Source organism: Photinus pyralis, unplaced genomic scaffold (assembly GCF_008802855.1).
Source record: "Photinus pyralis isolate 1611_PpyrPB1 unplaced genomic scaffold, Ppyr1.3 Ppyr1.4_LG3b, whole genome shotgun sequence".
Lineage (NCBI taxonomy): Eukaryota > Metazoa > Arthropoda > Insecta > Coleoptera > Lampyridae > Photinus > Photinus pyralis.
In genome coordinates this window covers 10,802,252-10,829,938 of record NW_022170510.1, presented here as the reverse complement: position 1 = coordinate 10,829,938, position 27,687 = coordinate 10,802,252, and the positions used below count along the sequence as shown (strand labels likewise).

Sequence of the window (27,687 nt, the reverse complement as noted above, 5' to 3'; positions counted from 1 at the left end):
GGGTAATTAAGTAGGGCAGTTCTGCCTTCCAAATGTTTTTCATAATGTTGGCAAAAATTCGAAACGCATGAAAGTTTACAAAGATTGTTTATGCATAATACCCCGCACTCATGCGGTCGACAAATTAAATTTTAACAATCTTAAATAACTTAATTTTTTTAAGAATCCAAATAATCTGGTCGTGAGCGGTTTGCGATATTCAGGCATACTTATCAAAGACACAAAAGCACTCGCAAACAGCTTCAGGAAACTTCATCCGTTAAAATTCTGAACTCAACGACTCGAACTGACGTTTCGGTTGCTGCTCGTACGATAGAAACTTTTAACTTTCACTAATAATAATAATAATAATGATTTATTCCCTACTTCTGCACAAACCAATAAACTAACAGTATAAATAAAATAAACAGAAGAAACCTATTACGGTGTCGGGAAGAAAATAGAGCGTTTATACACTAAAAAATAATTTTTTTTTCTTCTTAATAATGTGAATAGAAATAGAAATAATATGGATGATGAAATGTGAACTAAGGATTGGTATCATGAAAGCTATAGAACTCTTTTAATGAGTAAAATTCCTGTGATTTTAACCATGATTTCAGGCTGCGTTTAAATTTGGTTAATCATTGCTTAGATGTTATGTAGTCAGGCAGATGATTGAAGATGCCTATATAGGAAGGACAATTTTGTAAAAGCGATAGGTGTACTTTTGGAAGTCTTAATTGAGTATTTGATCTTGTAGGATAATCATGGACGTCGGACGATTTAGTGAGAGATTGTTTGTTTTTGAAAATGATTATAGATATTTTATAGACATAAAGGCTCGTTAAGGAAAATATATTTAGCGATTTAAATGTTTCTCTGCAAGTGTCGCGTTTGCCTATATACAGCAAAGTTCTAACTGCTTGTTTTTGTAACTTAAACGCGGCGTTAGCATGAACACTATTTCCCCAAAATTCTAACCCATATGCAAGCAAACTTTCAAATGCAGAGTAATATACAATCTTCGCCGTTGCTGCTCCTACTGTCTCTTATCTTCCTGATTTGGTAAACGGCCTTTGCTAGTTTTGGACATAAATTAGTGACATGTGATGACCACGATAAATTTTCATCTATCGTAACACCTAAGAATGTTGTGTTATCCACGGATTTAATTATCTGATTTCCAACATTTAAATGGAAGTCGAACTGTTGTGCTTTAGAAGTTTTAAACAAAATCGTAAAGCATTTATCGAAATTGAGGATTAGTTTATGACGGTACATCCACTTTTGTATTTCAGACACCTTATTTGCAGCATAATCATGCAGAGTATTAAGACACGTGCCCTGAAAGGCAATAGAAGTATCGTCCGCAAGCAATGTTAAATTTATGTCTGGAAAGGAAGTCATTAAGTCTTTTATATAAATTAGAAATAAAATAGGACCAAGCACGCTGCCTTGTGGGACACCTCTTTGAACGAAATTTTTATCGGAGTGCATTTTGTGAAATATACCTTTCTCTGATAATGTGGTGATTTCTGTAAACTGTTGCCTATTCCATTGGTAAGATTGAAACCACGAAGCAGCTATACCTCTGAAGCCGCAGTTTGAAAGTTTCTCTAACATGATATTATGGTCAACACAATCAAACGCCTTGGAAAGGTCACAAAAAACGCCTAAAACGAATTGTTCCAAATCGCTACTGAGGTGTTCTTATTTTGCTGGAAGCCGTATTGATTATTTGCAATTAAGTTATGAGATTGAAGATAGCGTAGTAACCGTGCTTTCATGGCCTTCTCCAAGATTTTTGATATGACAGACAGCAGTGAAATTGGTCTGTAATTGTTCAAATCTCCTTTACTACCTTTTTTGTGGAGAGGAATGATCTTAGCAATTTTTAGACGCGTTGGGAAGATTCCATTAGAAAAAGAAGAATTTATAATTTCAGTTAACGGGTACTTTAGCAGTTCCCGGTTCTCTTTAACTAAAAATAACGGAATGTTGTCATATCCCACAGAATTGTTGTTATTTAAACCCTTAACTAAGTTGTCGATTTCATCAACATTAACTGGGTGAATAAAAAATGAACTACATAAGTTACCGTTCGAGGAAAGTGGTCTGATGTTAACTGGTATATCTTTTGTTAAACCCACAGCAATGTTTGTAAAAAAGTTATTGAAGACCGAGGCCACCTCGCCAGGGAAAGTAAGAGTTTCATCCTCGACTTCCAAAACAATGTTTTCGTGAAGCGGCTTGGGTTGTTTTGACTTCTCTTTTCTCTTTTGATTTCTCGGGAAAACACTTTTTCTTATTAATTTTGGTGCGTAGAATCCAAAACAATTCGTACTTTTTCGATTAGACTTCTCAATCAAAAGTTATAGACTAGAAACCAATTTCGAAACAAAATTCAAAGGGCTGTAACTTTTGAACTAGTAGCCCAATCTTGAACTGTTTGAAATTATGGGATCTACAGACCACATTCTATAAGAAAGGTAAGTGAGTTTTTACTGGCGATAGGAGAAGTTGACTAGCGAGCCGTTAGGCGAGCTTGTCATCTCCTAGAGCCAGTAAAAACTATTACCTGGCGTATAATGTATAATATTTTATTTGTTACTCATTTGTAAACGTAAATAATTAGTTCTTAAATTGATCTCGAAGGAATGTCTAAAATATCATATTATCCATGTAACAGAGACTTCGCATTAATTCTGGCCAATGAAATTACTAGATTACTAACTTGTAAAATTTTTACAGGTCTGCTGTCAGTTTTACAAGTCAGTAGCGTTTAAACATGACGTTTACCCGTTTACGTTTTGTCTTGTTAATCAACGTTTACAACTGAGTAACAAATAAAAGTTATTATCGGACAAAAATCAATTGGTTTTGCGATAAACAATGCCATGTGCGAAATAAGCAATGCAGCTGATTATCAGTTCGGGCGACGGTGCGGAATTTCGATTGTCGCCGGGGGACAACGATGTTGAATTGATTAGGATTAGTGAATAAGGTTTTTCTCTTAAATAGGAAAAAGAAAGAATAAATATGACTGATTCGGGTTATTTTGAAAAAGAACGTAGTCAGTGACGCTAGTTTGCCCAAGATGTGCTTTTAAAAGAAGAAAAATGTAATCCTCTTCATGGTAACAAAGTAAATTGGAAACAAATTGAACGACGTTGTGCACGAAGTTATTACGCATGTAATTTTGAGTTTAGAAAGTCTTGTTATCAAGAGTACGGAAATAGAGTGGACTTCATCACTGGAAGCACTTCGTTACATTTTTTTGCACGGAATAATGAGTATTATATCGGCTGATGTCACTATTAAACAAAATGTTGTTCCAATTAAGCGTAATCGACTGCGTTTTAAGAGATTATACTGTCACGAAATGACGAAAATATCCAACCGCACGTCTATGAGTGCTATTATCGCCGGCATGTAATGCCAAAGTAGCATATTATGTAATTCTGGAAAACAAAAATTCTGTTCTGTTTCAATTAAAATTCATGTAAGTGTTTAAAATTGTGCTAACCAACAATCGTTTTTGAAAAATTTCATTGTCTGCATCATTAACAATAGTAACGTTACTATTATGAAAAACACTCAACTCAATGTAATTATTAATGAAAATCTTCAAATAAAGCAAATGATAATTTGATCACAAACATAAAAGTTACAGCGAAGAGTTGAGCGCAAATCAATAATCAGACGTAAAGCACAATAATACAAACATAACTACACAGTAGAACATAATAACGAGGTGGAAAAAATAAAAGAATACTTGTGGTTTTGAAAGACTAATGTCCCCATGAGGGGGATTATTATTCAATTACCTGCAGACTAAGGTAGAATAACTTGAATACTTTTAGCAGTAGAAGCATTGTGGGTAATACACATACCATCAAACCAAATTGCCCTTTCTCATTTTTCTCAACTTCAAATAAGCACAACTGGAACGAGACGAAGGAAATAAAACGCAGAACAGTCAGCCCATTGAGAAGGTTAGTGGCTTTTACGTTTTAGTTACCTACTCGAAATCGAACAAAAGAAAATGGGAATTAAAAAGATTCTAGTGCTTTTCTAAGTGAAGCCCCATTCATACGCGTGTTTGCGTCGGTATAAAGCAACCGGTACGAGCAAAAACTGTCTTTGCTCATTAAGACCCACCTACACTAATTACTTATGCTTTTGCATCTCGCGTATGCCACTTTGTTGCGGCGAATCTTATTAAACTTTGCCTACGAAAATAGAATCTCAGTTTTCAAAGCGAAACTAAAATCCTAACGGGAGTGCATGCAATAAAAAAAAACAACCCCAGGTAATTATATATAATTCGGAATAAACGTGGTGGATAATTTAAATTTCGTTTGGAAAACTGATCGACAGGTCGCGTTAATAAACCAAACTTTATCCTAAACCTCAAACGTTACGTACTATGAATAAGTAAATGGCTTCTGTTAAGTGTACGCCGGAATGTAATTTACAGAGCAGATTCTAACCTTGCTTTTATACTATACGTTGTATGAAGTGTTTTGTAATTCCCGGATTTGCTCAACTACTTTGTATTCCTTGGCACACTCTACATTCTGTTCGGAACATAAAACTCTCATAAAGACCCCAGACTCGCCCGTGACGTTATTTCAACTTTGGTTTTCGATTAAAATTTTAAGTACACCGCTAATTTATCGAAGATTTTTCCCCTTTCCTCGACCCTTTGCTTCACTACATTCATTATTTCGCAGGTACGAATGAAATGGCCAATCGATTAGTACACCCATGATAGTTAAAAAAATAATTATGAAGGGAAGATTTTGGAGTGATAGCTCGATATATCTTTATTTTAATGTTAACATAATGACTGTACGCAAGGATGGGTTTTTTTTTGTCAGGGGATAGTTTTAGGGTGTAAACATGGCACATTCACGAATTACTTGCACCTGTTGCATCTTGTTCCCTATCGATTAGTTCGAAATTGACTGGGTTTTTGTCGCATCCTCGACCAACAAGGTTGTCATGTTAGATAATGTCATAATACTGTAACGGGTCAACTGAGTTGTAAACTGATCGCACATATTTCGTCCATTTCGTTTTTGTAATGTAATTATTCCTAAGTTGGACTAATGGTCTGAGATCGTTAATTACTTGAGTAATGTAACTGCTTTTCATATGATTTTTAAGGATAATTTCATGAATTTTTAAAAAATAAATCCATGAATATTTAACGTTAATGGACTATTCAGAATGATATTAAACAAACCGTATTACTTTAGATTAAAAGCTAACACGACCTCGCCGAATTCGGAACTCGGGATCATAATCGACAGTTTGGGCTACTAGTTCAAAAGTTACAGCCCTTTGAATTTTCTTTCGAAATTGGTTTCTAGTCTATAACTTTTGATTGAGAGGTCTAATCGAAAAAGTACAAATTGTTTTGGATTCTACGCACAAAAATTAATAAGAAAAAGTGTTTTCCCGAGAAATTTTGGTGAAGTCGATTTTTGGCAAAAAAGGAAGGTTATACACTGCCTTTTTTTGAAGCCCCAAAAAAAATTGTCTCAGAACGACTGGAAAAAAACGTTTTCTTATAACAGTTTGAAGATTGGGCTACTAGTTCAAAAGTTACAGCCCTTTGAATTATCTTTCGAAATTGGTTTCTAGTCCTATAACTTTTGATTGAGAAGTCTAATCTAAAAAGTACGAAATGATTTGGATTCTACGCACCAAAATTAATATGAAAAAGTGTTTTCCAGAGAAATTTTGGTGCAATCGATTTTTGGTAAAAAAGGAAGGTTGTACACTGCCTTTTTTTGAGGCCCCAAAAAAAATTGTCTCAAAACGACCGGAAAAAACATTTTCTTATAGAATGTCGCCTGTAGAATCCATAATTTCAAACAGTTTGAAGATTGGGCTACTAGTTCAAAAGTTACAGCCCTTTGAATTTTCTTTCGAAATTGGTTTCTAGTCCATAACTTTTGATTGAGAAGTCTAATCGAAAAAGTACGAATTGTTTTGGATTCTACGCACCAAAATTAATAAGAAAAAGTGTTTTCCCGAGAAATTTTGGTGAAGTCGATTTTTGGCAAAAAAAGAAGGTTATACACTGCCTTTTTTGAAGCCCCAAAAAAAATTGTCTCAGAACGACCGAAAAAAAAAACATTTTCTTATAGAATGTGGCCTGTAGAATCCATAATTTCAAACAGTTTGAAGATTGGGCTACTAGTTCAAAAGTTACAGCCCTTTGAATTTTCTTTCGAAATTGGTTTCTAGTCCATAACTTTTGATTGAGAAGTCTAATCGAAAAAGTACGAATTGTTTTGGATTCTACGCACCAAAATTAATAAGAAAAAGTGTTTTCCCGAGAAATTTTGGTGCAGTCGATTTTTGGCAAAAAAGGAAGGTTGTAACACTGCCTTTTTTTTTGAGGCCCCAAAAAAAATTGTCTCAGAACGACCGGAAAAAAACTTTTTCTTATAGAATGTGGCCTGTAGAATCCATAATTTAAAACAGTTTGAAGATTGGGCTACTAGTTCAAAAGTTACAGCCCTTTGAATTTTCTTTCGAAATTGGTTTCTAGTCTATAACTTTTGATTGAGAAGTCTAATCGAAAAAGTACGAATTGTTTTGGATTCTACGCACCAAAATTAATAAGAAAAAGTGTTTTCCCGAGAAATTTTGGTGCAATCGATTTTTGGAAAAAAGGAAGGTTGTACACTGCCTTTTTTTGAGGCCCCAAAAAAAATTGTCTCAGAACGACCGGAAAAAACATTTTCTTATAGAATGTCGCCTGTAGAATCCATAATTTCAAACAGTTTGAAGATTGGGCTACTAGTTCAAAAGTTACAGCCCTTTGAATTTTTTTTCGAAATTGGTTTCTAGTCCATAACTTTTTGATTGAGAAGTCTGATCGAAAAAGTACGAATTGTTTTGGATTCTACGCACCAAAATTAATAAGAAAAAGTGTTTTCCCGAGAAATTTTGGTGAAGTCGATTTTTGGTAAAAAAGGAAGGTTATACACTGCCTTTTTTTGAGGCCGCAAAAAAAGATTGTCTCAGAACGACCGGAAAAAAAAACATTTCCTTATAGAATATGGCTGTAGAATCCATAATTTTAAACAGTTCGAAGATTGGCCTACTAGTTCAAAAGTTACAGCCCTTTGAATTTTCTTTCGAAATTGGTTTCTAGTCTATAACTTTTGATTGAGAAGTCTGATCGAAAAAGTACGAATTGTTTTGGATTCTACGCACCAAAATAATAAGAAAAAGTGTTTTCCCGAGAAATTTTGGTGCAGTCGATTTTTGGTAAAAAAGGAAGGTTATACACTGCCTTTTTTTGAGCCCGAAAAAAAAATTGTCTCAGATCGACCCGGAAAAAAATTTTCTTATAGAATGTGGCCTGTAGAATCCATAATTTCAAACAGTTCCAAGATTGGGCTACTAGTTCAAAAGTTACAGCCCTTTGAATTTTCTTTCGAAATTGGTTTCTAGTCTATAACTTTTGATTGAGAAGTCTGATCGAAAAAGTACGAATTGTTTTGGATTCTACGCACCAAAATTAATAAGAAAAAGTGTTTTCCCGAGAAATTTTGGTGTAGTCGATTTTTGGTAAAAAAGGAAGGTTATACACTGCCTTTTTTTGAGCCCCGAAAAAAAAATTGTCTCAGAACGACCCGGAAAAAAATTTTCTTATAGAATGTGGCCTGTAGAATCCATAATTTCAAACAGTTCCAAGATTGGGCTACTGGTTCAAAAGTTACAGCCCTTTGAATTTTTTTTCGAAATTGGTTTCTAGTCTATAACTTTTGATTGAGAAGTCTGATCGAAAAAGTACAAATTGTTTTGGATTCTACGCACCAAAATTAATAAGAAAAAGTGTTTTCCCGAGAAATTTTGGTGAAGTCGATTTTTGGCAAAAAAAGAAGGTTATACACTGCCTTTTTTTGAAGCCCCAAAAAAAATTGTCTCAGAACGACCGGAAAAAAAAACATTTTCTTATAGAATGTGGCCTGTAGAATCCATAATTTCAAACAGTTTGAAGATTGGGATACTAGTTCAAAAGTTACAGCCCTTTGAATTTTCTTTCGAAATTGGTTTCTAGTCTATAACTTTTGATTGAGAAGTCTAATCGAAAAAGTACGAAATTGTTTTGGATTCTACGCACCAAAATTAATAAGAAAAAGTGTTTTCCCGAGAAATTTTGGTGCAAGTCGATTTTTGGTAAAAAAGGAAGGTTATACACTGCCTTTTTTTGAAGCCCAAAAAAAATTGTCTCAGAACGACCAGAAAAAAAAAACATTTTCTTATAGAATGTGGCCTGTAGAATCCATAATTTCAAACAGTTTGAAGATTGAGCTACTAGTTCAAAAGTTACAGCCCTTTGAATTTTTCTTTCGAAATTGGTTTCTAAGTCTGTAACTTTTGATTGAGAAGTCTAATCGAAAAAGTACGAATTGTTTTGGGATTCTACGCACCAAAATTAATAAGAAAAAGTGTTTTCCCGAGAAATTTTGGTGTAGTCGATTTTTGGTAAAAAAGGAAGGTTATACACTGCCTTTTTTTGACCCCCGAAAAAAAATTGTCTCAGATCGACCCGGAAAAAAAATATTCTTATAGAATCTGGCCTGTAGAATCCATAATTTCAAACAGTTCCAAGATTGGGCTACTAGTTCAAAGTTACAGCCCTGGCCTGTAGAATCCATAATTTCAAACAGTTCCAAGATTGGGCTACTAGTTCAAAGTTACAGCCCTTTGAATTTTTTTTCGAAATTGGTTTCTAGTCTATAACTTTTGATTGAGAAGTCTGATCGAAAAAGTACGAATTGTTTTGGATTCTACGCACCAAATTAATAAGAAAAAGTGTTTTCCCGGAGGCAATGGCCTGTAGAATCCATAATTTCAAACAGTTCCAAGATTGGGCTACTAGTTCAAAAGTTACAGCCCTTTGAATTTTTTTTCGAAATTGGTTTCTAGTCTATAACTTTTGATTGAGAAGTCTAATCGAAAAAGTACGAATTGTTTTGGATTCTACGCACCAAAATTAATAAGAAAAAGTGTTTTTCCGAGAAATTTTGGTGCAGTCGATTTTTGGCAAAAAAGGAAGGCTACAACTGCCTTTTTTTTGAGGTTTGGGATCTGTTGCCACATAAGATTCATGAAGCTCACTTAAACGTACGATTATATATGTTCATTTATTTATATCATTGAACTTTTTATTCCCTCATTCGCCGATGTTAGGGCTTAGGGCCCTTACAGTAAGGACTTACTTCCAACTGCTCCTCAAGACCATATGGAAGCATAACTTCTAGTAACCCATCATGTTTTAACGCTTTCAAGATCAGATTCATTTTCAGACATTTTCAGTGAGAAAACTGCCCTGACAAATTCTATTCAGGAAAATTGAAGTAAAGGTCGTCAAAGGATAATCTCTCAAAAACTCGCTTTGGAACAACTGCTATGTACTCAATTACACTGTCGGACGGAACTAGTAAGTACGCAAGGACGGGAAATCAAAGTGTTTATTCCGAACGTTTCGACCGACCATAAAGCGATGGATTTTTACTGTGAAACAGCTGCTCAAATAACTCCTGATTTTTCTGGAAATCAAGAACATGTTGTTGAATTTGTGACAATTCACAATATTACGACGATATGTTAAAAGATGAGACCAATAAGAAACTTTTATTACAATTTATACTCTCCATTTAAGTTAAAAGGTAAAGTAAAAAAATTCATTAACTTCTACACGTAAAACTTTTAAGGAACTGAAATCTCATTTGTTAGATACAAACCAAAAAAGTCTCTGGCATCTATTCTTAATTCGAAACTCTAATTGCGGACTTAAGCAAAATTATATTGCGGCCACGGACGAAACAGCTCGTGAAACAGTAGTGAAATTAGCAGATAAGGAAGCACTAAATTCATTCAAAATAGGTCTTAGATTTAAGGTCAATTGCCATAGTTTCCAGATTCGGCACTTTCGCACATACTTATACTTACCTATTTAAATCTAAGGCGGTTTTTTCTAAGCTTCAGTTTGTTTCCCGCGTTTCTTTATTAATAAACTTATTAAAAGGCAAATGAGTAATTGATTCGGAGTGTGAAAAACGTCAACACGTAATTGGCGTAGTCGGTAGGATTATCCTGTACGGACATTGGTGATTTTTAAATCTTTGACGGGATATTGACTGTAAAGTGAGTACCCGAAGGGAAACTGTATATTTCCTGTTTGAGTGACGAAGTGCCTCAATTTTTGGACTCTACATTCAAAACTTGTGGTGAAAAATTGACCTGCCATCACAGGAGTTAAGGACCGTAGATTCCTCTGGCTCTACGTGGAGGTTGGTTTGGACAAACGAAGAAAATAAACGCGAAGAATTAAAACTCTCACGCATGGTAAGTAATTTTAATGTCTTTTCTATTTGAGGAGCGTTTCTCTCAATTAAATTTTATAATTTATCAGCTGCATGTTACCCACCTATTTTTTGTTACCTTTTAAAAGTCTGGATGTTTAATATTGGCACCTTACCATTTGCGAATGAAAAATGTCTAACAATAAGTTTTCTAAATTTGCCCAAGTTTACCATATCCCCGGAGTAAATCAATTAACGTCTTCGACAGTTTATTAACATTTATATCACATTACGGACTTCCTGAAAATATTACCTGTGACAACGGCATACAATTTAGAAATAATAACTTTACAGATTTTGTAAGTTACACGATATTTATCTTCACTATACGACACCCAAAAATCCAAATTCTAACAGTCACTCAACCCTTTTGGAACAAGTAAGCCCAAAACACAGCAGAACCCTCAAGAACCTTTGAATACCCTAATAAAGTATTCAATACTTCATTATAATAATTCAATACACTCTGCTACTGATTACACTCCATTCGAAATTGGCATCTACCATCCTCGACAACATTTTCGAGTCCAGGGCTTTGAACTCCCATATGCATTGTACTAGCTATTTAGTGTATAGTGATACTTTTTTCATTCCAAATTAAATTTGCTACAAGAGGGAAAAAAGTACTTCTCTTGTGTAAATCAAATTACATAGAAGTATGTTTTTTTTCGAAATAAACGCATGGTAAAATTTTATTATTCGAAAAAGGTTTCACTAGAAATGTAATCAGACGAAACATAAATTCGAGTTACATCTCGTTGTACGTATCTCTGATGCTATTCCATCATATACAGAGAGACGGGCACAAAGCAATGCTCCTTTATATGATTCTGATAACTGAATAGATACAGCGGGACTCGTATACCTGTTCCATTAAACCCGGAATCGAATTCCCAGTCCACATTACGTTTGCTTTATTGGTTCCATACACGTTTATTCTTGTCGAAATTAAAAAATAATGCATGTCATTTTGTATACTGCCGTTCGTCGTTTTCATTTTTCGACGCCCAGACAAATAAGAATATCCGCTTTAAATTGCTTTCATCGGCACCTCTCGCCCTCGCCTCTCTTCCAAAAGTTACTTCAATTACTTTCAAATTAAACGAGCTTACCGGAATGTCAGAATTTATATTAACAACGACGAACTTTTTTGAGGCGCCTGATTAACTTGTCTCTCAATTTCTGATCAAATTCTCATTTAAATTTTGAAACAATGATAAAATAATAGGAAGGAAGTGAAAACGGCGATAATGACGTTCGTGAGAAAATGGAAAAGGAAATTTATCTCTATTCGACGAGAGGCTTGTGTACCTACCTGTCACGTCCCGTGTTCTCATGTGTCCGTTTCTCTCCGAATTAACCTCTCCTAGTTTATATTAACTTGGTTGAATTATGGCACTCCTGTCCGATCTATTATAGGGGATTGAATATTAAACGGAGCGCTCGTTGTGTTAACGCAAGATAACGACCCTAGACGCGCTTCCCTAATAGCTTTACGTTCATAGAAAACAACAACTGTTGTATGCAATATGTTACGTCACGTAATGGAATTACGGGACCCATTTCGTGTTTTTCAGATTGAAAACTGCGGCATTTGAAACTTACGTAAATTTTGATTACGTGCAACCGGGAAACTAATTTGCGAAATTAAAGCTCGATGGAACTACACCGAACGAGGAGAGGATTATGTATGCGAGTGTAGCATTCATGACTCCCAATGTCCAAAGTGTCGGCCCTTCTAAAGTTCAAATTTCGTTCGGATTATATCGAACTTGAATTTAATTTAATAACAAGATTTGCTTGTTAGTAAACGAAGGTGGCTTTTGGATGATCAGATTTCTTCAAAATTACTGACCAGTAGACGATAGTCGATAAGTGATAAAAACGATGTGGATATCTTCGATTCTAATGCTTGTTGTGGAATAGAAAATTGAAATTACATTGATTGAATGTGAATGCAAACCGAGGCGGAAATAGATTCCCAGCAAAGCCAACTTTACTTATTAGATATTGCATCTTCGAAGTACTTTGAGTGAAGCATCAGGAAATGTGGAAATTTTACGACCCCCGTATGTAAAATTTTATTCGCAAACTGGGGTTTATTTTTAGAAAATTCAACATACTTTTGAGCAACTTCGTGTCCTTTACTCCCTAGAACATTAAGCCCCTTATTTGTAAGTAATGGTTTCTTTAGAAAACCCAGTGTAAAAGCGCCAATCTACAAAAATGGGCATTTTGCAATAGCGATTTACTTTTTTTATTCCAGTCACCGACCTGGTTGTATACCAGGTCGGTGACTTTTCCATTTCCTATTCCCAAAAATAATTAAGGAGACTTTTTCTGAGTTTCTAAATAATTCACCGGTCAACAAAAAAATAATTTTTTTTTGCGTATGGGATTTACATAATATATTCTGACTCTAATAAGCAAAAATAAATAAAAAGTGCGATTAGACATCGAAAATATTTGCTTTTACAAAAGTTATAGCGATTTGATTGAAAGCTTTCAGGGGCGAAAGTTAAAGCCGGAATCTTTGTTTTACCCTTAAATTAAAAAAAATGGAGGGTGATATTTTCCCGCGGGTACTTAGCAAAGAAGAAAAAAAATCCTGGAACAGTTTTAAGGCAATAGTCCATGGTTTCCCGTTCATTGTTTCCTGGGAAACCATACAGCTGAAAATTATGACGAGCTGACAGGATTTGGTTTTGCATTATCGGGTATAGAATGTCTCTAGAGATGCACAGGTTACATTCTCATTTAGATTAATTTAAGAATAATATGGGAGCTTATTCGGAATAACAAGGACAACACTTTCATCAAGACATAATAGAATTTAGGCACGTTACCAAGGCCAGTAAGCTGGAAGCATGATGGAAGATCATATTTGGGGGGTTGATGAGAAAAGTTTCAGTTGAACATGACAAAAACAACAAAACATGTTCCATTTTTAAACAATTAGACTCTAAGAGAAACAAATTATAAATGTAGGAACGTTACCTTTTAATAAATCATGCCTATGTAAGTAAGATTTTATAGGTATTTTTATTTTTTTGGATTTTTGCATTTTTTTCACACAAAAACAAATACATAACCTTTTTTTGTTCTAATTCTTATTTGTGGCTATACAAGCAATAAAAATAAGGCATGTATGTCCCATGCGCAAAAATGCTGTAGACCGGTGAATTACTTGCACCATCAGTTTTATTTGTAATAGCAAATAGTACCCACTTTTTGGTAATGGCATTGAGTGAAGGTCACTCAACGATGATAGTAAGTAGGAATATTAAAAGAATTTTACACTATGATATTAGACCAAGTATATTCCCTTTGCAAGCGTAGAGGCCAACCTAGAAGGCATAGAAAACTGTAAAAATAGCTTATTTTATTTAAAGAAATAGTCGCTAATAAGGGACCGATCTACGGAAGGCGCGAAAGATGTCCTTTTTTGAGTGATGAAACGGTTGATGCTAGCCACCGGCTGATACAGAAGAGGCGTTTGAAGTTAATCGGCGGTCGTTAACACAGAGGCGACATATGGAAGATGCGGAAGAGGTCCCTTTCGGCTGATAAAGGTTTCCCCTCTCGATGGCCGGTATGGAAAAGGCGATCCTTGCGAGATGCAAAATGTAACCCTCTCTACGACATTCTTCTTTCATAAGTCATCAAAGTTTGAACTGTATTCGCTTTCAAAAGTGGTTTTATGAATGTGTATCCATGAAAGTGTCGCATATTTTGTGTATAAGTCGAACTAAATCTAAAATTGTATTATATATTACACCTATTATACTACTGTTATTACATTAACTGTTAATATACCCAGTATATTTCAAATTAGTAGACGAGATATGCTGAATAGAGTCTGGCAAGAAATTTATTTATTTATTTTTGAGTGGGTGGGGTTTCAGACAAGGCTGTTCTAACAACCCAACCCACTATACATTTACAAATATCCATGCCCGAACCAGGATTTGAACCAGGGACCCTTAGTGGGACGTTTGCTGTATGACCGTTGGTAGTGCCCGGAAAGCAGGAGCGAAAGTGAAGTAACACGTGCGGTTATAGTTGTAAAAATTTGTTACATTACAAGGGTTGAAGCCCCTCTTTCGTAATAAATAAAATTGACTCTCTACGGCACTGGTAAAAATTTTCCTATCACAATTAATCTTACCTCCGGCTAGCGCTGGAATAAAATTTAAATATCCCTGACCTTGCGAAAGCTTGGCCTTTTATCCCCTCTTTAAATCTGAAAATTAAAACTTGACGTTCGGTTTGACTGCATACGAATAAATACAAATTCCACAATATATTGCAGGAAATATTCCAGAAATCCCGATAGATATCGAGGCGACATGAAAGCAATCATCGGTTATAAAGAGCGAAGGCGGATATGACGTTATGTTCACCCAAGGAAGCACTGAATAAATTTTCAGTGACCCAGGAGCTTGTTCGCTATATTTGCTACAAGTTGATTTAATGCCTATAACTATGTAAATCGCTATTCATTTTTGTACACAAAAAGTGGAAAATTCGAAACCGTTTGCGAGTTATCATCTACACAGCGGACGGACGGACAGAAAGTTAAAAATTACGTAGAGCTGGGTCGCTCGTTAATAAATTAAAGCCGGAGAACTAGTCTCTTGTTGCAAAAAAATACTTTTAAGACTTAAATTACTATTACTGAAATCAGAATTGGAAAATTCGAAACCGTACGCCATTTACAATTGTACACAGACGGCCGGCCAGACAGTTCAAAATCATGTATTCGCGCCGCCATAATGCAGCGCCAATTGACTTGAAGACGCACGTGTTTCTACTGCCGTTTTAAGCCATCTCAAAAAGTACGAGAATTAGTTTGGAAAGGTTAAGGGAGTTGTAGAAGTGAAGAGATGGAAGTTACTGTGTTTCAATTGTGATTATGCGTCTATTAAAGTTTTCGCAGTGACCAGATGCGTTACAACGATTTAAAAACTGTAAGTAATTTGACGACCTTTTTATTTCATTTATCGACAGTCTGCGTACGGGGTACTATGCAAAAACAAGCTTTGCAAGTTTGTCTTTATTTCAGGAATTTCTTTTCAATAGATTTCATGCGTTGCGAAAATTTTTGTCAATGTCTAAATATGGATCAAACCCATATTATGACCCTGAGCATTAATTTTCATTTAATTTTGACATTTGTGGGCAGAATTGTCTTTATAGGACCGGTACAAAAGTTGTTCAAACAATTCCTTGGTATTGTGAAAAGTGTGCCTCTGACAGTCTTAAAATTAATCAAAGTGAAGTTCTTATCGAGATTTTTCAATATAACAGAAGCTGGATGTGCCCAAAAGAATTGGTAATAACCAATTTTGATTTTTTTGAGTTAGCTCTTGCGTTTATGTCTAAAAATATGTGTATCAAATTTGGTTATAATCGGTGGGAAAGTCCATGTAGTAATTCTTCAAAAATCTTCTAGAGGAACAAGGCTCAAACCTCACCCTTTCGCTTGGCAAGCCCGACCCCGCTGTACTACCACGTGCCTCAGACAGGCTGAGGGGTAGTGTAATAATGATGGCATATTAGTAGGTACTCATCATTATTATATACTTTATACGAATCTCTAATGGGGACGGTTTTGGTGACGAAACGTGTATTGTTTGAATTACTACAACTTCCGTGATAATATAAATTATGAAATAAGGGTCCATACGATACTTCGATTATAAGAGGCCCAATTTACTTCACTAACCTGGCTAAAGTTCATACATTTCCCACGATATGTCAGAACGTACTCTTCGATGAATTATAAAATAACTTTAACAAAGAGCATTACGGAAACTAATGAGCCACATATTGCCAAGGCTATCCATAATTGATAAATCAAAATCAATGATGATTTATTCCCAACAAAGACGCAGTTTTATGGCCCAACTTGCCTACACGTTGGAGGCTCAATAGAGAGCAGAAGGCTATAGAGTATGGAGCCGATACGAAGTTTACTATTCATTTATTACTTTACTGTAACCTTACCTTGTTTTTTCCGAAACTATATCCGAATACTTTCAGATGAAGTCTATCGACGCGATTCCTTCTGATTTTTGTCACAAAGCCGCCCTAAAAGGAAACTTCAACTGCGAAAATATTTACATATGGAAACGCGATCAGAAAGACTTTATTTCGCTACTGAATGTAACATTGAAAAAACCTGAAGGAACCGATTTAAAAGCTTTAGAAGGAAAAACAGTTCGAGTAATCGCTGATAACGTAAGTCGAACCATATCTATATTGTCATCCTCTTCCCTTCTCTATCTCTAGATGCGCCCCTACATCATTTCGAATAATAAATCGAGCGTATTAAGTGGATTTTTGGGAGACGTGTGGTCAATTGTCCAAACCGCTCTTAAATTTAAGTAAGTTCCGAAATAAAAATAAACGAAATGCCGAAAAACACTTTACTTTCTACAATTTTGCAGCAGCGAAATTATTTCCGTCGATTACGACACGGGATTAGCAATTATTTCGCGAGGAAATGCAGATGTTATGTTAGCTGCCGGGGTTGTGAAAAGAGATCTGCTGGGAGTTGAATATTCACACCCATACTTGTACAACTGGTAATTACTCTTTTTTTAATTAGCAAGATCTAGGCGAAAATTTACGCGGAAATTGTCTACTGCGGCGTTACGTTCCGTTCGGGGTCGTAATTCAACGCCAGCCATTTTCCAACCCTCGTATTGTTACATTGTCACATACATCCGAAATGGTGTAATGAAATATTCATTAACCCGCCAGAATTGGCACATTAAACAGCAGAAAGAACGATACGTTTCACAAAAATGTTAATATAATGCTGCAATCAACGTGCGATATTATCAGCAACTTTTGACATTTATATCTACATTTTTATGTCTCTACTTAAAACTAAATTAACGTAGCACAGTTCCTTTCCTTTTCCGTTTAAAAGGTAAATCATAGTGACATATGTTATGCATTGGTTTGGCATTAAAAAAAAACATAAAATAAGAAATCAATACGTATCGTAAATAGGGTAGCGAATATTCCCGAAATCTCGATAGATATCGAGGCACCATGAAAGATTAGTCATCGACAATAAAGGACGAAACTGGTCAACAAGAAATAAGAAGTATGATTCAAGATGAGATACAGTGTCCAAAATGAGATACAAGATGTCAAACATAAAATTCATTGGGTAGAAAGTGAAATGAAAGCTCAAACTCAAATTTCCTGATAGTTGCGTTGCGGGGAGATGCATTGGATGTTTTGCGTACGATTGCAGAACACTTTTGATTTGTTTGCTTGATAGTCTTTAGCATACGCTCAGGTTTATGGCAATTTACTATCATGCCCGTTGGTTTGTGTAACGCCCCCACGACGTTTGGGAGGTTAATGGAACCGGTCTTGCGAGATTTATCCTGGAAAAGGTGCCTTGTGTATTTGGACGACGTAATTCTGTTGAACGCAACAGTTTTAAGAGGGGGGCAGTGTAGCAAATGCTCCAGAAATCCCGATAGACATCGAGGCGCCACGACTCATCATCATCGGAGATAATGAACGAAGGCGGATATGACGTAATCTTTCCGAGATATTTTGTTCTGGAATGTTTGCGACCACTCGGGAATATTCGGCATTAAGTAGATCGAATTGCTATACACAACAGTTCTAATTTCAACGCCGAAGTAATAAATAGTTTGGGCTGTTATAAATCTATTCATTTCAAGACTGTTACAAATTTATTGGTAATTAGTTGTAGCAAATAAAGCCCGTAATTAAATTTACGTTACAATAGTGATGATAACCTATTGAATCATCTCCGTAGACGAAGGTCAATAGAAAGGTTCCTGAAATTTTATAGTTGTAGGGGAGTTTTTCAACAGTTATACCTCATTCGTCAAAATGGTCACTTTTCAGTTAATAAAGTTGATGCTATATTGTAGAGCGACCGTCTCTCTCCCACCAACCGTCAGATTCAAGAGTCTGAGTATCGACAAAAGCAATACACACGATTTTCCATGACATTTTTTCGTATCACTTCCAAACACTTTTCCGGGAGCGTTTTCCCTGCCGCTCTAGAATGTTGTCTCTTATGTATTCATATTGTAATACAAAACAAATGTTAACTTTACTTCGAAGATTTACTCTAGCATTCTAGACGTTTGTTAATTACTAAAACTACAACAGGAAAGCCTGAGTGTTCTGGCGAAAGACGACTGGGGTTAAATTAATAAAAAAAATGACATAACTGCACCACATTGGATAATAAGAGAAGAAAGAAAAACATATCTTGCAAATGACCGTGCTCCAGCTTATATGAGATCAATGAAACACGCCACATTAACATTTTTTCCAGGTATTACCTATACATGAGACAACCGGAAAGACGTGCAACTCCAGGAGGTTACATACGGACCTTAAGTCGAAATCTATGGATCGTAAGCGCGTTATTTTTCGCAGTTCTAACGTTTTGCCTGTGGTTTACACTTAAGTTCCTCAATTCCAAATTTAAAGTAGAGCGCAATGTATCATTTTCCAACTGCCTTCTTTGTGTTTGCTCCGGATTTCTGAATCAAGGTAAGATAAACACGACGGTTAAAAGAAAATTTATGTGACGGTAATATATAATTCCGTTACAGGAATCGACTTGGGACTTATAACTTGCACCGGACGAATGCTCGTGTTCTTCTCCATAATACCTGGGTACATTCTACTGTCATCAATAAACGCAGTATTGATATCTCGTTTGGCCACTTCCAGGTCTAATATACCCATTAGGTCGATAGATGACGTGCTGACGGTAGGGTTTCCTATGTGCTTACGTACAAATAGTTTCGTCTACAATCATTTCACGGTGAGTAACGGAGGTCGGCGATTGCCTTCGAGTTCAGAGGGAAAATGTTAACAGAGATTACGTGGAGCGGAGAAAATTGTTAATCGAAATTGGAGAGGATTACTGAACGGTCCGGGATGTAAGGATATAAATAATCAGACTAATTTGGCGGCAATATTGTGCAATGAACGAATTGTAATTTTGGAGAGTCGAATTGTTGCGGCATCAGTTGTTAACGACTTTCATATAAATTGCGATATAGCACGTGTTAATCGACGCTATTTCGTTAATGGTAACGCATATCTGTTACGTCGTGGGTTTTATGGAAAGGAAGCAGTTGAAACTATGTAAGTTAGATTTCATGATACCAATTTTGAGCGAGTAGGATTCCTAAAAAGTAATACCTCATGACCCTTATGATTTAAAAAGGAACTGGTGGGTAATGAAATGTAATTAGCGAAAAAGAACCCGTAACCGCGACATTTTTAACGGACCACCCCCTCTTGTTATGTCGGTTGTTATACTCGCGATACAAGAGACACTTTCGGTGATCGCATTGCCGATCTTTCCAATTTCTATACAACACTTTGTTTCCATTTCCCAATTTTTGAAAATCTTTTATTTCCTTATCGTTTCCCGCTTCATCCACAAAATTTGCCCATATTTCCTGCACAATTTCCTTTAATTTTTATACTTGCCTTTTACTTTCTCTGATCCCTTTTCATTTTCTCAGGATTTGCACAGAAAGTCACGTGAGCAGGACATGTATGAGCTCAAAAATTGTTCAGTGTTTTATTATTTTGAGCTTTTTTTGAGCTTTTCAACGGTACCGTTTGCAATTTTTGAGTTCCAATAGTTCGTTCACAAATCAATTTTGAAAAAATACTCTGCTAACTTCACGTAAACTTGACAAGTACGAGCTCAAAAATTATAATTCGATCATTATTTATAAGCTTTTTTTGAGCTTTTCACCGGTACCTATTTCAATTTTTGAGCTCTCATGGATATTTCACAAATCAAATTTATAAGTGACCTGCTAACTTCACGTCAACTTGGCAAGTACGAGCTCAAAAATTATAATTTGGTCATTATTTATGAGCTTTTTTGAGCTTTTCAACAGTACCTTTTTCAATTTTTGAGCTCTCATGGATATTTCACAAATCAAATTTATAAGTGACCTGCTAACTTCACGTCAACTTGGCAAGTACGAGCTCAAAAATTATAATTTGGTCATTATTTATGAGCTTTTTTGAGCTTTTCAACAGTACCTTTTTCAATTTTTGAGCTCTCATGGATATTTCACAAATCAAATTTATAAGTGACCTGCTAACTTCACGTCAACTTGGCAAGTACGAGCTCAAAAATTATAATTTGGTCATTATTTATGAGCTTTTTTTGAGCTTTTCAACGGTACCTATTTCAATTTTTGAGCTCTCATGGATATTTCACAAATCAAACTTATAAATGACGGCCCAACTTCACGTCAACTTGACAAGTACGAGCTCAAAAATTAAAATTCGATAAAAATTTATGAGCTTTAATGCTACCAATCCCAATTTTTAATTCTTGTAGTTATTTCAGAAATCCATTTTAAATGTCTCTTGCTGAAGAGCAAACACCACAAGTAAATTATCAATGTGCCATAAACAAATCTTGTAGGATATGAATATTATAGTATTAACCGCATTTACTTTTAAAAAAGGAGCATTTAGTAAAAAAAATTCCACGCGTAATGGAGACATAGGTATTTAACCAGGAAAATCAATTGTTCACTGAGCGTTCTTTCTTGATCTATAAGGAACCCGGTATACTATGTTTCTAAACGGTTCGTGGCTTAAAAAAATGCATACGAACGCGACACACAACACACACTATAAAGGATGTGAGGATCAATAAAAAACAATAAATGCCTTAACGCTTTATTTGTAATCAATATCAATATTTAAATAAGCAGGTGTCTTACAATGAATTATATCACACCATGGGGTGATATAGCAGTATATAATGTCCGTTATCGTTTGATATGATGGGAGTTTTGTAGTTAATTACCCCGCGTAATCTGTAAGGATGTTGATGGAAGGTGATGACATATGGTATGTCGGACAGCGGACATCTAATAAGGTCCTCCTGTCCAACATCTATAAACTGTTGGTCGGCGCTTCGATTTTCATTGTTTGATAAAACCTCCATAAATAGCAAAGGGGATGGATTGCAGACCCTCTCTATCAGTCCAGAATAATAATGATTCTCTACAATCAAAAAAGAGAAAATTCCTGAAATAATAGTGTTTTTATGTGATGAATTTTTCTGGTTCCGTTGTGATTTTTTGAAGTATTTGAAGTATTAAAAAGAACCACGAATGTTTTTATTGTTTTTCTATAAAGCGATCGATTTCGGGTTATGAGTTACCCATCATCAGGCTATGCTAAAATTACAGGAATATTAAATGATGTTGATCAGGAAAATTGAACCCCATGAATATAACACGTTTGTTCACATATCACTGGGAAACCTACACCATGATAGTTGATACCGAGATGGAAATCACCCAGATGACCTTGGCACTTTTTAAAAAGATAAGCAAAATCTACCGTTATGTCCTGTAATTCGATTTTACAATTATCCACGGTAATTGAACCATTACAAAAATGATATGTTAAATACTTACCGCCATTATTATCAAATCAAATAATATCACTCTGTAGCTAACTAACTACCGTACCGAACATCCGACTTCGTGGCACTTCGTTAATTTGTAGTAGTTGACTTGAAATTGGTAGGTCATTTATAAATTTGATTTGTAAAAAAACCGTGAGAGCTCAAAAATTGAAATAGGTACTGTTTAAAAGCTCAAAAAAACCTGATAAATAATGACCGAATTATAATTTTTGAGCTCGTACTTGTCAAGTTGACGTGAAGTTAGCAGAGCATTTTTTCAAAATTGATTTGTGAACGAACTATTGGAACTCAAAAATTGCAAACGGTACCGTTGAAAAGCTCAAAATAATAAAACACTGAACAATTTTTGAGCTCATACATGCCCTGCTCACTTCAGGGACGTCAGAAAGTCACCCCATTTCGTAATTATTTTCCGAGAATTCCTTTGGCACAGTATTTTACTTAAGTTTTTATTATAAATTTTTTCTCTATGTTTCCCTACAAGTTCTTTGTAGTTCATCAAAATACCCAGAGTTTAGCTCCAATTTTCCAAAACTTACCTACTTGTACGGATTTAAGCGTCCCCAATTTTACTCGTCTACGAAGCTGAGTATCAATATATTTCCCTAAAATGTGTCTTATTTTTCTCATTTCTCAGTTGCCTCAAAATACTATTCTATTTCGTCAAAATAATCCTCGAGAACCTAATTGTCTCGTATTGTCGTAAGGTCGTAGCTAGGACTCTCCTTAATCAAATTTCCGCAGAATTTCCTCTAAATTAACCAAAACTCCTTGAACAATTTTTACACTTCCTTTAAAAATGGGCTTAATTCTCCGGATTTGAATGAAATAAACACAGGGTGTAGCATCTACACCCCATATTTTTTCAAATTTCAAATGGTATCCCCTTACACAAATTATAGCTTATGATCCTATGAATCTTAGGTGCCACAACCTGTATAATTTTGTAAAAATTTTCCATTTGTCAAAAATTTTTTATTTTAGAATGTCGTCTTTTGTTCAAATTTCCTTAAAATCCGCGAGAATTTTTTCTTCTTCAAAACCCTCTTATACCTTCCACAGGATTTCCTCGAAATTTCCAAAAGCTTCTTGTCTTCTTCCTTAAAAATCGCCTTTTATTTTTCTAAAATTTCTTCCTTATTTCCCATAAATTCATTCTTCCATTTCTTTCAAAAGTCCTCTACTCTTCCCATATTTGTTGTATTACATTAAATTGACCTATCTTTTCCGAAATTTCACTACAATTTTCCTACATTTTCTGAGCTTTCTTATTCAGCCAAAATTTCCCCCACATGTTCCCAAATTTTGTCCAAAAATTTACTGTTTCTAAGTAACATATCTTTCATATTGGAACCTTTAAATTATAGCATCTATTAAATTGACACAGATTGAAGAATAGATAAAGTGATCTCTTTAACAGCCAGGGTAGATAAAAAGGAACAAATGATTGAACATTCTAATGATATCTGCCATTTTTATTAAAAAAGTTTTGTATTATAATAATAATAATAACGTATATTGTGTAAATAAAACATTCAAAGTTTTTAACACTTGTCAACCGAAAACAATTACACAGGTTACAATATTACTATACAGGGTGGTGACTTGCGTAACGCATCATAGGGATTTCAATGTAAAATTCATAACATGCGATTATTCGCTTCCCAAATTATTTTAGAGCAAAAATATATTTATGGTTTTTGTAGAAAAAAATTTTTTGTCACCGAAGTCAGAAAAATCATTTGTTAAAAACTCCTTGATGCTGTAAAAAGCTTTTGCAGTCAAGTACTGTTTAAGGCTTACTTTAAATTGGAATAAGTTAAGTTGTTTAATTTGAGAAGGTAGGACGTTGTATAAATGTATGCAATAATAGTTAAACGAAAATGTAGTCCTGTCCAGCCTCACAAAAGGTAGACTTACGTTATCCCTATTACGGTCTGATAGTTGTGGCACGTAGAGTGTATCTCAAAATTTTCAATGTTTGCTTTTATGTACAGAAGGCACTCCAGCAAGGATATGTTAATATACGGAGCGATGCAAAAGTGTCTTTGCATTGCTCTCTATATTTAAGGTTATTAATGATCCTAATGGCTCTCCTTTGTAGCCCGAAAATACGATTGGCTATACTGGAATGTCCCCATACCAATAATCCATAAGAAATATGAGGCTGAATTAACGAGAAGTATATTGTTTTAAGAATTCTTGCAGATAGACTACCCGAGGCCGCACGTAACAGATAAATACCAGAATTATTTTTTTTAGAAATTTCATCCCCATGATTATGCCATGCTAGTTTATAGTCAAGATGTACGCCCAGAAACTTAACTTTCGGTGACGTGACGGATACGTCAAACTTGCACAGTGAAAATGTAACATTTAAAGACTTATTCTTATTTAGACATAATTGATTTGCATTGAACCATTCTGTGGCCTTCGTTTGCACCTCCCTGCTAAGAGAAGTTGCATTTTCAAAAGATCTACAGCTAACTGACAGAGACGTGTCGTCAGCGAACAAATTGTTTTTCGGAAAATAAGTTGATACCTTAAAAAAATTTGTTATTTGGTCGGCTAGTCATTTTTCAAAAATTTTGGCGAATATGGATATAATTGAAATTGGACGATAATTGTTCTTATCAGTTTGGTTCCCCTTTTTCAGGATCGGAACAACTGACGCAATTTTTAGCACCTTAGGAAAAGTATTAGTTCGTATGCACGCATTAATAATTTTCGTAAGGGCTACAGTGATGTAGTGAATAATTGTTTTTATGACTACGGCACTTAGTCCAAAGCAGTCCTTGCTCTTATTGTTTCTCATTTTTGAAATTGTTTCTCTCACATCACTGAAAGAAACTTCGTTAAACCGGAAACGTGGTTTCGCTACCTTGACATAACGCATGAATTTTAAAGGGTCTCGATTTGAGTTTGGTATCAAGTTAATAATGTCACTGGCAATATTACTGAAAAAGTTGTTCATTGTGTTAGGATCAATTTCGCATTTATATTTTGGTGAAATATTTCTTTTATTGTTAATGAGATTCCACGTGGCTTTAGATTTATTGTCTGCGGAGGACACGTATAAGTCATTTGCTGTAATTTTACTTGCCCGAAGTTTAAATTTATAAATTTTTTTGTTTTCAAGTACTTACCAGCTGCTTAGCTGCAGGAGTAGGGTTGGTTTTGTATGCCTCGGAGACAAGTTGAACCGTGTTACGTATATGTTTTAATTCCGCAGTAAACCACGTCACGTTTCTGGTAGAGGGTACCCCATCGGTAAAAATTCTTTCAGGAAAAGCATTTTCAAAATAATAGATAATTTTTTTGACAAACATTTCAAATTTTGAGGTGGGATCAAGCTATACAACGATAAAGAGAAACTTACCATCCCTTTATAGGCTTGAATAGGTAATAATAAATAACTATAGTTTTAATGATTTTTTTGGTTTTATTTCAAAATAAAAAAGTATAGTTGCTGATGTTAGTGATAAACTTTGAAATGAATTTGCAGCGCGCGTCTAATAATTTTGGCAAGTGAGAGACGTCACAAAGAAATAAGAGAGAAAGTCTTTAGTTACATGCATTTTACTTCCACTTAAAACAAAAGCACTGGAATCCGGATAAAAACTTAAGCCACTTAACTTTCGAAGCACACAAAATCATTAAATGTTAACGTAATTAAAGCTAGTTAAAGTTTTGATTGACGACACGTTACAATCAACGCCAACAACTTTGATCAAATCCTGAAACTTATTTTCGATCACGTTGGTAGATGTTGCAAATATGGCTGTTCTTAAATTAATAATAATAATAATAATAATAATAATGGCATTAATGTTTAACCGTTCAAACAAATTTTATCGAACAATACACAGTTAGAGACGTCCCTGTATATACGGTGTCACAAAGTAGCATCTAAGACCCCGAAGATTATAATTCCTTAACCACAAAGGCATTAATTCGAAGTGCAACAAAATTCAAGATGGCGGCTCAAAATACTAATGGGGGTTGCAAATTTGTCCAAAATGTTGTTCGTGTATTCCCCTAAAAAGACGTGTTGCGCTCCACCTTATAGGTCCTACTTTAATTAAGTGAAAACATTAAACAAATACGAATATCGGCGCTAGATTGAAAGACATATCATAAGCAACATTAAATTAGAAACTGCCAGAATATACCGTCAACGTTTTGATCACCAAAGTTTGACACTAACTTTCGAGATTAAGGCAAATGAACAGAAACTTCAGGTTAGTTCGCCGCTCCTGAATTTATAATAAGGCCAGGATTGCGTGACCGATCCACGTTCGGATATCAGTTGTACAACTTTAAAAGACAATACCAATACTTTCAAATCTGGTGATCGTCAATACGCATAAATAATTTCCATTGGCTACTTACGGGCGTACTAAACGAATTGCCGGAATTTAATCTGTCAATAGTAATGAATTCATTTCCCCGTTCAGATCTATGCCCGAATTTATATCACGTATTTAATATTGTTAAAGTTCTCTTTGAAAGCGGAAGCCCAGGGGAAAACAGACTATAAAATAATTCAACATTTGTAATCAATACATGGGAAAAATGTAACGGCTAAATGAAAAAGGGGGAAACGATTTCGGTATAAATTGTAGAAAATTAAAAACGTGTGCGAGTTCGATTGACACGAGTCGAATTAATCCCGACGATTGATCATTGCGACAAAGAAAATACTGTGGGGGAGTACAAATCGGTTGTTGGGGGATTAAATTAGTAATATCGAGGAGTTGCGATCGTTGTTATGTGGGAAAGTTAGAAAGAAATTTTAAAATGTGACTTATGAGAAGGGAGAGGCTGATTTTTCATTAGCCTTTAATATAAAGTTGGGGTTACTGTTTTGGAATGAAATTGCGTGAGGGATATGAGGAATGGTGGGCGTTCGTCACTTATCCACACTGTTCAAATTTCCCCAGGTTAATAAGAATGAAAGGGAAAAAGGTAAGGTAGTAACGTAATTTCAAAAAAAAAGTGCGAAAGCGCGTAGTCTTCCCCTATACTAACGATTTCCATTCTTAAATAAAACTTTTCAATTTTATTTCCCTCGTCGCTTGTTTTCGCATTTAATTTTATGCAAATAAGAAGTAGATGTATTCATCAATTTGCAAAGTGAACGAAATTAGTGAGTAATTACTAACATTCTTTTTATTTCTTGTTCCAGCATACATTTAATGAGAAGTACGGGGTTGTTAAGAAGATTAGAAGATAAATGGATGAAGCTCGACACGCGCAAAAATGAGCAAAACCAGTTATCCTACGTTACGATTGATCACATAAAGGGATTATTGTACTTTTATCTAATAATGATTGCGAACAGTTTAATTATTTTGGGAATTGAAATACTCGTGCGGCGAAATTTTACAAAACGCGATTGCCTGCTGAAAACGCAGTAAATGTAAATAGAAAAAAAGCACTTACCAGAAAAGAGCTCCAGAAATTTTTCAACTCCGTAATTACTTGGATATCTGTACAAAGGATCTTTCAGCGCTTCAGTTGTGTGTACCTTTATGCGTTTAATCATAAAAGTTATGTTATCTAATTTTCCATCTTGATTAAAATCTGCGAAAAAAAGCGAGCAATTATTTCATACAGTCCTGTCCGGAGAATGAGATTACGGAATGTAAATTAACAGCAATGATAAGCGCAAAAACTCGCATAATAAACCAAAGTAAATTCATAAAATTAAGTAATTTAATTAAATATTTTTTCCCGAAATCGTCATTTTCATGCCTATTTTATGTCAGGGAATTTTAGTTTCCATGACAGTGGCAACAACAT

At 35.0% G+C, this 27,687-nt stretch overlaps 2 protein-coding genes across 2 annotated transcripts in view; one reads left to right on the top strand and one right to left on the bottom strand.

Moving 5' to 3' along the window:
• LOC116167115 (disintegrin and metalloproteinase domain-containing protein 10-like) overlaps window positions 1-27,687 on the bottom strand; it is a 34,594-nt gene that overhangs the window by 5,824 nt on the left and 1,083 nt on the right. Inside the window, exon 3 of the mRNA XM_031482356.1 lies at window positions 27,328-27,468. Coding sequence (XP_031338216.1) covers window positions 27,328-27,468 — 141 coding nt within the window. The remainder of the gene's footprint in view (window positions 1-27,327; window positions 27,469-27,687) is intronic.
• Window positions 18,887-27,346, top strand: LOC116166514. The gene is made up of 4 exons (XM_031481487.1): window positions 18,887-18,947; window positions 19,010-19,224; window positions 19,279-19,550; window positions 27,071-27,346. The coding sequence occupies exons 2-4, from the start codon at window positions 19,045-19,047 to the stop codon at window positions 27,300-27,302; spliced, it is 684 nt and encodes a 227-aa protein (XP_031337347.1). The 5' UTR covers window positions 18,887-18,947; window positions 19,010-19,044; the 3' UTR covers window positions 27,303-27,346.

Coding starts and splice junctions, on each gene's coding strand:
- LOC116166514 (XM_031481487.1), top strand. CDS start 19,045: ATGCTCGTGTTCTTCTCCATAATACCTGGGTACATTCTACTGTCATCA. Junction 19,225..19,278: donor TCGTCTACAATCATTTCACG/GTGAGTAACGGA, acceptor AAATGTTAACAG/AGATTACGTGGAGCGGAGAA. Junction 19,551..27,070: donor AAGGAAGCAGTTGAAACTAT/GTAAGTTAGATT, acceptor TTCTTGTTCCAG/CATACATTTAATGAGAAGTA.